The following is a 12,392-nucleotide window of genomic DNA, read 5'->3' on the forward strand; positions in this document are numbered from 1 at the left end:
AATGGGGCAGACAAGTGTGTATAAAGGGTGATTTCCTTATCTTGGAGAAGATCCTCTGTCTGGCCAGAGACTGGCATTGAGGCTGATGCTTTAAAATACCCCAAGCTGTCCAAAATCTCCTCTGGTCTTTCTGTGCAAGCTGATGCCCATTCTGAGATCAGAACTCCACAGACACCTCTGCAAACTCTTCTCAACAGTCTCAGTGACAACACCCAGCAAGAAAACCCAGGTTTGTTCTCTAAAGACTGAGCAGCACAATCCTTTGTCTCCAAAACCTTCCCATAATTCAAGTTCTGGGACTTGGGGCGTGCTGGACACCAAGCCCATCAGTCCAACCAAATGTAAAATCCTCTTATGAATAAAATGGCTCCTCTTGAGGACCTTTAGGTTTTGAGCTCAGCCTAAGGGTGCTGTGCACAGTCCCAGAGGAGAGCAGCACTCACTGGTGTTGGTTTTAACTAAGCTGCACCTTGGGCGTGTTATGTTGATGTCACCCAAACATCAACCCCCTAAAACCCAGCTTTCCTTCTTCTGATCTCTCCCTCTGCAGCATCTGGGTCCAAATAGAAAGTGAAGCCACTGCCCAGTCCTCCCAGTTCTGCTGTCACTGGTGACAGCTGCAGAGCCCTGCACTGCTCCCAGAGCCTCTCCTTTAACTGATGGACACCTGCAGGACTGTTAAAGGGAATCCTCCCCAAGATGGTGCTTGTCTTTCACACAAAATCCATCTCAAGTCAGTTATACTAAAACTCTCCAAATACATTTATTTATCACCAATGAAAATACTGTACAATGGCCCAAGAAAGGGGTGGGAAAAGGCAAGGCATTAAGTCTGGCTTTCATCAATGTCCTTGTCAGGATCCATGGCTGCAGCTTCGCTCTCCTGCTGCTGTTTCTTCCAGAGCTTTGCCATAGCCAGGAGTTTGAGGTTGGGCTGGTTGGCAGTGTCTTCTGGGAAAATGTAATCATAGTACTCCTCCCATCCAGCATCAGACTAGAGAGAAAAATACCACAAAGTGAGTTTAATTTGTATGTTAACATTGGCTATTAGGAGGTGCTTCTAACAAGAAAGAGAAATTAGAGTGTCACTATAGGACACGAAACAACGGGCTGTTCTCAAGGTGAAAAAAGGAAAGTGCAATTTCTGACTCTAACATCTATAGATTTCCAAAAGTGACAGTGGATTGGAGGGCAAAAGTGCCACCACTCCAATGACACTGGACAAATCAAAAGTTAATAAAATTTCTCTTCTTCCATAAAAGAATGCAAAACAGTAAGTTCTTTACAGAAAGCATGTGAGAAAGTTTGTTACAAGAATGTAAACATCAGAAGGCTTAGAAAATCTTAAAAAATCACGGCAACATTAGAGAAACAATAGAAAATTAAAGCCCACGTTTGCACATGGGCACAAAGCCACCGAAGGCTCACATCCACTACTGCCATCATTTTTCCTTACCCCATCTTCAGCCTGCAGCTTCCTCCTCTTCTTTATTTTCTCAGGCATCAGTTTATCTATTCTCTCCTTAGTGGCATCTGTGCCAAACTCCTCCTCGAAGCTCCTCCAGGACTCGAGCAGCATGACCCTCTCCTCCTTCTCCTCGCAGCTGCGCATGGCCTTGTTGGCCTCCTCGTAGATCTGCCGGCAGCGCTGCAGCCGCTCCCCCTGCCCCGCCGACAGCTCAAACTGCGCCAGGCTGATCCACACCTGCGGGCACAGCACACAAAGCCCAGCTCCACCTCTGCTCTGTGCCACCACACACAGGGCAGAGGCTAAGAACCACATAGCAGCAAAGAAAAAAGCAAAGGTCAAAGCAGCAGGTGCCCAGAAAATCAGGTTTTTTCACAGGAGTGAGATCCCCCCCACTTCAGCAGGACACAGCATCCATGTAAGGCATGTGTGTGGATGCCATGGGGCTTGTGAGAACTTTTAGGGAGTTGTAAGGATGTGGTAACTTGTTAAGTATGAAGAATCTGCAGGTAGTGTTTTTCTACTTCATCTTTCTGTTCTCCTCAAGGATGGTGTATGAGAAAGGTGTTTTTGTTAGTTAGCCAATCAAACAGAATCTATCATATCACTCTATAAAACCGTGTGGTTCTCTTGAGTCAAGCCTTCTCCTGCTCTGTCTACACTACTGCCTCCCACCTGTTCCTGTGTCATTCTCAGCTCAAGAGTGACACGTGGATCAATTTGTTGTGGCTGTTTCAAGTAATGAGAAATCTGTGTGAATTTTGTCACTGACAGCACCAAGCGACACTGGAAAAATCACAGTTTTCCTTGCAATGTTTTAGCAACCAAAGCTGCTCAGCAAAGAGGCCTGCTTGGAAAAGCTCCTTTCACCTGAGATGGACCTGCTGTTGTACAGAATTCAGGAACTTCCTTCCCCCCTTCAGAGCCTGAACCTGGGCTGATCTGAGCCAAGGCAGCTCAGGCTTTCCCTGCCCACTGGCCAAGTGCAGGGCTGGCTCAGCGTCCTGGGTGCCCACACACACCTTGACGTGCTGTGTGCGCTGCAGCAACCGACGGTAAAGGTTCCTGGTCTTCTCATACTCCTCTTGCTCAATCTCAAAGTCAATGTAGGATTTCCAAAGCACCTGCAACAGAGAAGCCTCTCATCATGTCCATTCCTCAGTGCAATGGGAGGGGAAAAGAACAGATAAAGGTAACATTTCCCTGAGGAAATGTCACCATCATATTTTCTGAAAAATCCCTTTGCCAGGATTTCTTCTCCTGGGAAGCTGAGAAGCCTCAGAGAAAAATGGAAATAATAACTATCTGATTTGCTTTTCCTGTATTTTGCTGCTCTGGAATGTGGTTTGGACATTGTTTGCCAACTGGTCATTGTTTCATGTAAATTGTTTTAACTTAATGACCAATCACGGTCAGGCTGTGTCGGACTCTGGAGAGAGAGTCACGAGACTCATTATTATCTTTTAGCCTTCTCTAAGTATCCTTTCTCTATTCTTTAGTATAGTTTAGTATAGCATTTTAAAAAGATAATATAATATAATATAATATAATATAATATAATATAATATAATATAATATAATATAATATAATATAATATAATATAATATAATATAATATAATATAATAATAAACGAGGCTTCTAAGAACATGGAGTCAGATCCAATCATTCCTCCCCAACGATGGGGAACTCTGAAAATACCACAAGAAAAGGTTCAGGGATCAGGGTGTTTGGTGGCACAGCCTGAGATTAGAGCTGAGCAGCACCAAACCTGATGCCCATCAACCGAGCTTTCACTTCATGTTTCATCTGATGGATTATTGACATTGAGAGGAATACTGGATTTGTCTTTACAAGCAAGCTGTGGGTCTGCTGGTAGACAAAACTAGCACTGGGAGATAAAAGAAACAATGGGAAGGATTCCACTGATTGATGAATGGAAAAAGATATTTGCTTTTACATATAGACTTTAGGTTTGCTGATAAACGAAATTCAACACTGAAAGATGAAAGAAACAATGGGGAAGAAAAACTCCTAAATTTCATAAGAATTGAAAATTAAAAGGGAGGGTTATACATTAGAGGGAAATATTTGGTATCAGGTGTACTGGGGAGTCTGTACCTCCCAAGTGCCTCAGCCAAGGGGGAAAGAGAGAAGGGAAATGTGGCTGGGAAACTGGGATAAAAAGGGAGGCTGTGTCCTCCAAGAATTTGAGAGATCCCAGGAGAATGCCCCATGGCCTCTCCCTTTATTCAAATAAAGTAAAAGGACTCCTCTGTCTCCTTTTTGGACATAAACCTCTGGTGTTTGTGGATTAATTTTCCTAACAACACGTTCATCAGCCACAGTGCACAATAAACACCATAAACTCAGTGCCCTCCCTGCTCACCTCGGGCATGTCCAGCCGGGGCTGGCCGATAGCCAGCTCATAGATGGCCCGGGCTCGGTCGATGTCCCCGAGGATGGTCTCCAGCTCAGCAAACTTAATCCAGGACGTGCAGTTTTCTGGAGCAAACTCCAGGAATTTTTCATACAACTTTCGGCAACGGTCAAATTCACGCAGCTGTAACTCCAGCTCAATGTAACCTTTAAACAGTTTGTTTTTTGGACATTTGCCTATGGATGTCCCCTGTAGCGCATTAAAAAACAAAAACAAAAACAAAACTCTTAGTGATCTTGCAGGAAAATAAAACCCCCACCCGATTTTTTAAGTGTTTGAACTACAACTTGTACTTTCTTTCTGATGCACCTCAGTCTCTGAAGTAAACTGTCTCTCCTGAGCCAAGCTGTGAGAGGCAATTCTGGATTCTTAGTCTGGGAAACTCTTAAAACAAGAGTTAAGAATGGGCATACCTGAGACAGGCTGTAGTGAGCTTGGCCTTGGAGTCACTTCTATAGACAAGCATTGTTTACTAGAGCAAAGGAATTCCCTTACCACAGTTCTCCTGCACAATGTTCCTACATGTTTAGTACCTTGGAATTTATGAAAAATGGAGGAAACCACTGCTTGGGATTATCAGTTTGGTCACTGTTATGGGCCTCCAGCTCTGCAGATGCCACTGATACTTCAGAATATGCTCAGTTCTTCTCCATGTGCCCTCCATCACTGTTTGGGTGTAAACCCCATCAGTTTGCTCTTGAAAGTCAAACCACCTCAACTGCTATCAACACTGGCTTTCTCTCAAAATGCCTGATGATATCTCTGAGCTTACTAAGAATATCTGAACTGAAAGGAAAGGGAGTTTTTCATTTCACAAGACGCTGCCCCATCACACCCTGCTCTTCCCCTCGTGCTGACACTCAGAGTGAACCTGCTCAGCAGCTCCTGAGCCTGCCTTAAGTCCCTGTGATTGCTTTTGTCAGCAGCTGGGACTGGCACACGGTTTGGCAGGTCCTTATTTCCTAGAGGCAAACCTCCCATTCATCTACAACGCTTTTTAAAACACTGTTGTTAGAACAAGTATCACTGTAAGCCATCTGCAGCAGCTAAGAACTTGTAAGAGCACTGAGCTGATGTGGCTGCTCTGCATTCAGAGCAGCACTTTGTCGTTTCTGCCCGGGGCTAATTCATCAGAACAAGCCACATTTCTTTTTAAATCATACATGACAGTAAATGCTGGCCCCTGCAGACTTCTTGGATGCTTTATTTTAAGTGGATTAAATCAGCAACTTAAAAAGGACAATTTAAGATCTTTTAATGCCATTCCTGTGTTACTATTAGTTAGTGAAGTCAATTATGGCTCTGACAAAAGCTTACCAAAGCCCTTCTGGCAAGTGGGAGGTTTTTCTGGCGAATTTCAAACTGTGCATACAGCAGCCACATTTTAGCAAATGTAAACTGGAAGAAAAAGAACAAAATGCTATTTAGGCTGAAAAGTCAGTATATAATACTGTACACGTTGCTTAAAGAAAAAAAGCATTCTGTCTATACAAGATATGACTGTTACTGCAGCTAATCTCATTTGATCTCAGTGTTTTCCTGCTGAAAGGTTTAGGGTTCATTTTCTAAAATAGCCTCTACGACAGGACAATATATTGGGATGAAAGCAAAAATGACAGAAGTCTTCTAAACTGAAAAAAATAGTTTAAACCAATCATCAACTGGCAAAACATAAGGTATTGCTGAATCAATTAATAGCTAATCAGCTCTTAATAACTAGAGATTAATCTGACACTCAAATGACACCATAAATGACAAACTAGAAAAAGAACATGAACAAGGATTTTCTGACATTCCAAGGCAATGCAGTTTTAAGGGTTTGGCCACAGGATATTTTAGTTAAATTCAAAAGCCAAAAGAGAACCCAGAAAACCCCAATCAATCAGCCTTGAAGACCGATTGTAATGGGGAAGACAGACCTGAAAGCTGTTTTGTCAGACGCAGCTGCCTCAGGGCTGGTGACCATGGAGGCCACTGGATGCTGTAAAAGGCGTTAACCCAGTTAAGCAGAGCCCCAAGTGCCCTGTAAGAGACTGGGCTGTGAGCAGCTACAAAGGATCCTGCCCAAGAAGGAATGCAAGCAAGCAAAATCTAAGTGGTCTTCCCCACATGTAATGTTATCTTTTTAAGGTCTACTTAGCAACTACTTAGTAATTTGCAAAATACTGGAAAAAACCCTTGTGTCTCATGTGTGTGTGGGCATCCTGACACCAGTGCTCGCCCTGCAGTTTCCCTCTGTGATGCAAATTACAGACATCTTCCACTCTAGCTTGAAAACCATTTTGGAGGATGGATGTCTTGAGAAACTGGAAGGAATACTTGAAGTTTTAAGCAAAGTCTTCATGAACCCACTAGCAGCCGTGTGGAGCTACTTACACCCCTGAATGTAGCAGGGTAAGAGAACTAAAGGATCTTATCTAGGGCATTTAAACCCAAAACTCAAGCCAGACTGATGGAGGAGCCATACCTTCTTGTGGGGCAGGAGCTCAAGGCATGCCTGGTACACCTGTCTGGTTCTCTCTGCATCCTGTAAGAACAGGCAGCATGTAAAATACTTTGTTAATGCTGAGATCATGCTAAATTTGAATCTTGCAGTGACTGCAAAATTGCAGAACAGTATCTAAGTCAAGCTGGTTAGAATCAGCAATGCTTATCTACTTAGTGTGCACAATTCAAAGGTGGTAGCTTCTGAATCAACAAGACTCACCTTTTCAAGCAAGGTTCAGTGCTAGGAAGCAATAAAACAAGGAGTGTCCCTCCCGGTTGTGGGAGGAAAAATAAGGCTTTTTCTTTAACAGACACTGAACAGGTTTTCTGTACTCAGAGCAGTTCTAATGTTCCAATAAATACTTGCACAGCCTCTAAGGTCACAATATCAACAACGTGGCTGCTTCACAAACAGTTTTTGTTAACTATAAAACTATTTCACAAGTTCAGGTAACAGTCTGCCATGGGCAGTTCAGCCACCAGAAATCCCCACTCTTGCTTTTGTTATCAGTGTGTTTCTGAATGACTTGGGGTGTCACCCTGTTTTCTTAAGTTTTTCTAAGCCTTCTGATGTTTATATTCTTGTAATTAATTTTCTCATGCACTTTATGTAAAAAACTTATTGTTTTGCATTCTTTTATGGAGGAGAAATTTGATGGACTGTTGGTTTGTCCAGTGTCATTGGAGAGGTGGCACTGTCATCCTCCAATCCACAGTCACTTTTGGAAATCTATAAATGTTGGAGTCAGAAATTAAACTGCCTCTTTTTTAGCTTGGAGAGCTGTGTGTCCACATCATTTTATTTCATGTCCTATAGCGACACTGGGGTAAAACAAGTTTGGTTTTTTTCCCTCCCTTATGCACAGAAGGGAAAACTGGAACGGGAAAAACTCTCTGTATTTAAGTAGTAAATCCTGCAACATGTTACACAAAACTAGTAACACAGAGAATACTTAGCTCTTGGTTTTCCTACTAGCTCTTGGTTTTCCTATTAAAATATCAGCACCTATTTCCTATAAGGAAAGGGAAACCCCGAATTGTCACTACTTGCCTTTGCCTCCAGCTCCTCATAGAGTGCATAGTTAATCCAGAGGTAGATGTACCTCTTCCAGTGGCGTTTCTCCTGGATGGGGGGCACGTTGGCAATGGCTCTCTCGTACACCTCCCGCACGGTCTCGGCGTCCGTGTCGCTCTCCACCAGCCGCAGGTAATCGAACCACGCGTCGTAGTTGTGGGGGTTTGCCTTCCAGAGGCAGGGGACAGGGGCAACAGCAAACAAACTGCAGTCACTACAACAAACAGAGCCTCATCCTTTACTCAGGTAAGTAAATTCCCCTTTAAATTTCCCCTTTAAAACGGATCACTGGAATATTAACAAAAACTGTCAGTCTTGGGGATGCTGGTGGTAGAGCTTTTGCGTTATAAGTGGCTTTGCTTTAAATTTTGTTGTTATTTTGCCCTCAGCATTGTCTCAATGAAGGCAATCCAATTGTGAGAAGGGAGGAGGAGTGATGAAATGCACAGTGTGGACTGAACAGCAGACAGGTGTGATAAAAATAGGTTAGAAACTGTTGTAAAATAGTTGATAATTATTAAGCATGTACTGTTAGTTTGGTTATTGTAAAAGTTATAAGAATTATGGTACTCAACATACCATATTGCACCTAAGTAAAGTGCACCACTCCCCAAGCAAAACGAGCAAACCTGGACAGAACTGTAATGGGCCAATCAAGTGCCTAAAACCCTCATGCAAATGAAGGATCCAAAAAGAAGCCAATCCAAAGGGACAGAAAACAGGATAAAAAGGGCCATCTGACCCAGGAAATCAGTGCTGCTCCACCTGGAACCTCAGGGACATCGCTGCAGAAGAAGCCCCAGTGCTGGTGCTGCAGATCCTTGATGGGAATGCCTCTGCTCAGCCAACAAGCCCCCATACTTTAGGCCTTTCTTTTCATTATAATAAATGCTAAAATCACTTTAGTACCACAAGTCTGTTCCTGTTTTTAACAGCTGTGGCACAGGTGTTTTCTCACAAAAAGGTATTTATGCACAGGTGAGGTGTTCTGTAATGGATATTCCCTAATTTAAGTAGTAACTACAACCTAAACTGCATTACCCTTAAGGGTACCGAGCCTTGAGTTCAATCCATAACCCTCACCTGCACAATCTAGATTAGAAAGCAGAAACAAAAAAAGCAGTGAATGCAGATATCATTCTCTTCCCCAGGGATGGAATTCTGGCTCAACATTCCCTTGGTGTTTTTTCTGGACTGACTTTCAAGGGTAACTTGAAACTCATCAGCCTTGATATCACAAAATACTTGTGTCCCTTAAGCACCAGCTGGCTGTACGGTGAGCCTGGAGGGTACCTGTCCCACATACCTTCACCTCCTCCTCATACTGGAATCTCCTCTTGCTGACAATGATGTCCTCGATTCCCCTCCTGTCTCCAAACTTCTTCTCAAAGATGGTGTAATTCTTGAAGAGATTCTGGGCATCCTGCTTTGGAATTCTATCCAAGGCATACTTGTAGATGACCCTCACTCTTTCAAACTGAAAATATTACATATAATTTGAAAAATATTTACAAAGCAGTTTCTGTCCTCCCTGACAGTTTTTCAATGATCTTTTGGCAATATTTAATAGAATATAGAACTGTGGGACGTTCCAACGTAAGCAACTGTTTTAGAACAGGACTTTGAGGGGAAAAAAATAAACCCGAAAATGTCAGCCCCCATCATCTCTTATTAATTTACAGGTTTAGAATATTTAAACCAATTTAAGAGGTTGTGGTTTGGGGTTCACAGAATGTCTTCAATATCACAACAGCCTGGGAACCTTAGAGACTGTGAAAAACATCTGGACCAATCCAGTTTTCTATCATGCAGGCCCATAACCTCTCAGAACCTCTCCAATCTGAGGACATAGGTTTGAGCCGATGCTCTTGGTCTTGGGCTTGGCAGATCCCCCTTAGAGCACATCCTATTGATGTCACCAAAAGCCAACTAGAGGTGAGCAAAAAACTGTCCCCCTAACTCAGACTGCAGTCACAGGGTGCTGGGAACTGCAAGTATTGCCATGAAGATTAAATGCCTTCAGCTTTGATACTCAAGGAGAAACACTGGCACAACTCAGATGAAGATCTTACCTCTTTCTGGTTCTCCTCAAACTTGGCAAAGGCCACGTACAAGTGCTCATCCATGTGCTCCTCCCCGAAGAACTCCACTGCCCTCTCGTACACCTTCCTGGCGTGGGCAAAGTAGCTGTGCTTCTCCTCGAAGCGCGCGTACTTGATCCAGTTCTTCACCTCGGGGTGAACCAGGACAAGTACAGCTCTTGTTAAAGAAACAGCACTGCCTGAGTGGCACATCCCCAGCTGGGCTCTTCCCAGGGACATCTCCCAGCATGGCACACGTGGGGAACAGTAAGTGCAGCTGGGAAGAAGACACTGACAGGCATAAGCATGCGAAAGGTTTTGTGCCTTACTGTGAACTTAGAAAGGGATAAGGGTCAGGGAAAATCTGAGGAGAAACCCGAAACAAACTGTATGAAAACTGCACGAGCAGTGCAGTTGTGGCAGGACCCACAGCCACTGCTCTGCATCTGGAGGCTTTCCCTAAACATGCTTTTAACACCTCCTGCTGGCTCCCAGGGTGGTGGCTCATTCCCAGCACACCGCAGCAAAAAGAAGTACAGCGACGCTACTGGACATGGAACACTTGGGAAGGAAATAAAAAATGGAGATCTTGACCCAGGCAGGAGACACAAGGCTCTGCAAAGGATATATCTCTCGTAAATGCTTCGTGCTCTGTCCACCTCCTTGTATCTGAGCTCGAAGTTGATGTAGGAATGCCAGGCTTGCTCCTCTGGCTGCCACTCCATCCACCGTTCAAAGACCTGGCGCGAGCCAGCGACGTTCCCCAGCATCTCCTCCATGTACGTGTACTTGTACCTGGGCAAAGGAGATGGAGCTTCTGCAATCATGTGGTGAGCACGTCCACTCAGGGATTTCTGGAGTGCCTCCCAAGAGCATCCCTGAGCTCCCCTCACCTATTTCCTCCCACCCCAGAAATGCCTGTAAGCACAGCAGCAACAGGCAGCGTCCAGGCACACAAAAATCCTTCTCTCCCAAGGCTCTTGCCACTTAAAAAGTACAAAACCTTTCCAAAACTTCAGCCTTCCTCCATTTTTTTCCAGACTAGCCTGAAGACTTGGGGAAGCAGGATAATCTGCTTAACCCCAGGAGGGTCTTTGGGGTTAGCAGAAGATCTCAGCCGCCATACCAGAACTGGTTCACCCTGGGCAGGGTGGTGATGGCCCGGTCCCAGATGTTCCGGGCGTGGTTGACCTGGCGGTTCTTCATCTCCATCTCGGCATATTTCAGCCAGAGGGTGACGTTCCTGTAGTCCACGTCCAAGGCACGCTCGTAAATGGAACGGGCTCTGGAAAACACGAGCACAGGGCAGGTAAAATGTGCCTCCCGGGCTTTGGTGTGTGTCTAAAAAAGGTTGTAAGAGATGCCTGCATCATCGTTACCTCTGGATTTCCTTCAGGCTTTCCTCCCATTGTGCGTACTTTATCCAGTTACTGATAACTGTCCTGTTCTTTCTTATGTTATCTTCAAAAGTCTGAGGAGAAAGTTACATCTGGAAGTCAGAAATCCTTCCGCAGACTGCATTCACATCAAAAATAGCTTATGATATATAACCATTATAATAACCATTAGGAATATGCTTGATTTGCTTAGGCATTTTCAAAGCAACAAGCCAAGTAAAACCATGGGTAAATCCGCACGAGCAAAGCATTTCAAAAGAATATTTATAACTCAGCATTGCTGTAATGTTATTTACTTGTTCATGTTTTTATAGTGCTAGCCAGATACTGCTGGTAATTAAGAAAACACTTATTAATTGTGCAAGTAATTACCCTTTCAGTGTTCTGGACACAGGCACGGGGGGGAGATGTTGCCTGCTACCAGATTTTGTCGAACAACACATTTGTAAATTGCAGGCCCTGCTGAAGTAGCATGAAAAAGGGGTTTTAAAGAATTCGTGTCTACCTGGAAAGTCCACAAGGAACAGGGACTACAACTTGTTTAAGTTAAAAACAGTGGAATTGTAGTGCCTAATGTGAGCGTCGAGATTAAACCAGTTCGTTTGTTTTTTTACTGTACCTTCCTCTTCCGGAGTTTATAGTCATTTAGCTCTTCAACATCTGTGATCTTCTGCTGCGGAGGCGGTGGGAGAAGCTCGAGTTCCCTCTCCTTCGCCTCTCTCAGAAGCTGCTCCGCTGTGATCTGAACTTCGGCGGGTGCTTTGTTTTTCACCTGCAAGGCAGAGACAAGGGGGGCTCGGCTCACGTTTCTTAACGCAACACCGAGACCATCAATTTCCTCCGGCGCCTCGCTACGCACGGTGCCCGCTGCGGGCGGCGCCGGAGCCCGCCGGGACGCGACGGCCCGGGGCGAGCGGGGATCGAGGGGTCCCGGGGGGTCCCGGGGGGTCGCCGCCGCCCTCCCCGCCGCCCACCTTGGCCACTTTGGGGATGCGCTGCTTCCCAGCCGCCGTGGACGCCATCTTGCCGCCGCTGTGTGCGCAGGCCCCGCCCCGGCGCCCCCGACCTCACGCAGCACCGCCCGAGCGTCGTTGCCGCGGTAACGGCGACGCGTCCCCGCGCGGCGGTGGCGGCGGCGGCGGCGGGACTGTCCGTTCCGTCCGTGGGGCCGCCTGTTCGGCCTGTCTCGTCCGTGGGATCGTCTGTTCCATCCGTCCGGTCTTTTCCGTCCTTGGGACGCTCTGTGGCCGGGGACAGGGCGGGTGAGTGCCCGGCGCTGTGCCCGCGCGGCGGGCGCGCTCCGCGGGGCGCCCCCTGGCGGCTCGGCGGTGCGGGTCTGTCCGCGTGCGGGGGCGTGGCCCGCCTGCCTGAGGGGGTCGCTCGCGGCCGGGGGTCCGTGAGGGCGCCTCGGGGGTGTCCATGGACAGCCCCGCTGTCCAGCTCCC

General features: G+C 45.9%; 1 protein-coding gene across 1 annotated transcript; it reads right to left on the bottom strand.

The window, feature by feature from the left end:
• Positions 1-757: 757 nt before the first annotated feature.
• CRNKL1 (crooked neck pre-mRNA splicing factor 1) lies at positions 758-12,052 on the bottom strand. Its single transcript, XM_084202715.1, has 14 exons — positions 11,922-12,052; positions 11,567-11,719; positions 10,930-11,021; positions 10,677-10,835; positions 10,179-10,345; positions 9,542-9,720; positions 8,776-8,946; positions 7,446-7,637; positions 6,375-6,434; positions 5,225-5,305; positions 3,857-4,096; positions 2,491-2,592; positions 1,457-1,705; positions 758-994 (listed from the first exon to the last, which is right to left on the bottom strand). Exons 1-14 carry the CDS (start codon positions 11,967-11,969, stop codon positions 827-829), a joined length of 2,061 nt encoding a protein of 686 aa, XP_084058841.1. The 5' UTR covers positions 11,970-12,052; the 3' UTR covers positions 758-826.
• Positions 12,053-12,392: the final 340 nt, after the last annotated feature.

The sequence above is a fragment of the Fringilla coelebs genome (assembly GCF_963513975.1).
Source record: "Fringilla coelebs genome assembly, chromosome: 3".
In the NCBI taxonomy this organism is placed as follows: Eukaryota; Metazoa; Chordata; class Aves; order Passeriformes; family Fringillidae; genus Fringilla; species Fringilla coelebs.

What these genes read in the sequence shown, in the direction of transcription:
- CRNKL1 (XM_084202715.1), bottom strand. Translation starts at nt 11,969, where the DNA reads ATGGCGTCCACGGCGGCTGGGAAGCAGCGCATCCCCAAAGTGGCCAAG. An exon ending in GCATCCCCAAAGTGGCCAAG is followed by an intron (nt 11,720 to 11,921) that starts GTGGGCGGCGGG and finishes TCTGCCTTGCAG; the next exon opens with GTGAAAAACAAAGCACCCGC. An exon ending in CCCAGGGTGAACCAGTTCTG is followed by an intron (nt 10,346 to 10,676) that starts GTATGGCGGCTG and finishes TCCTTTGCCCAG; the next exon opens with GTACAAGTACACGTACATGG.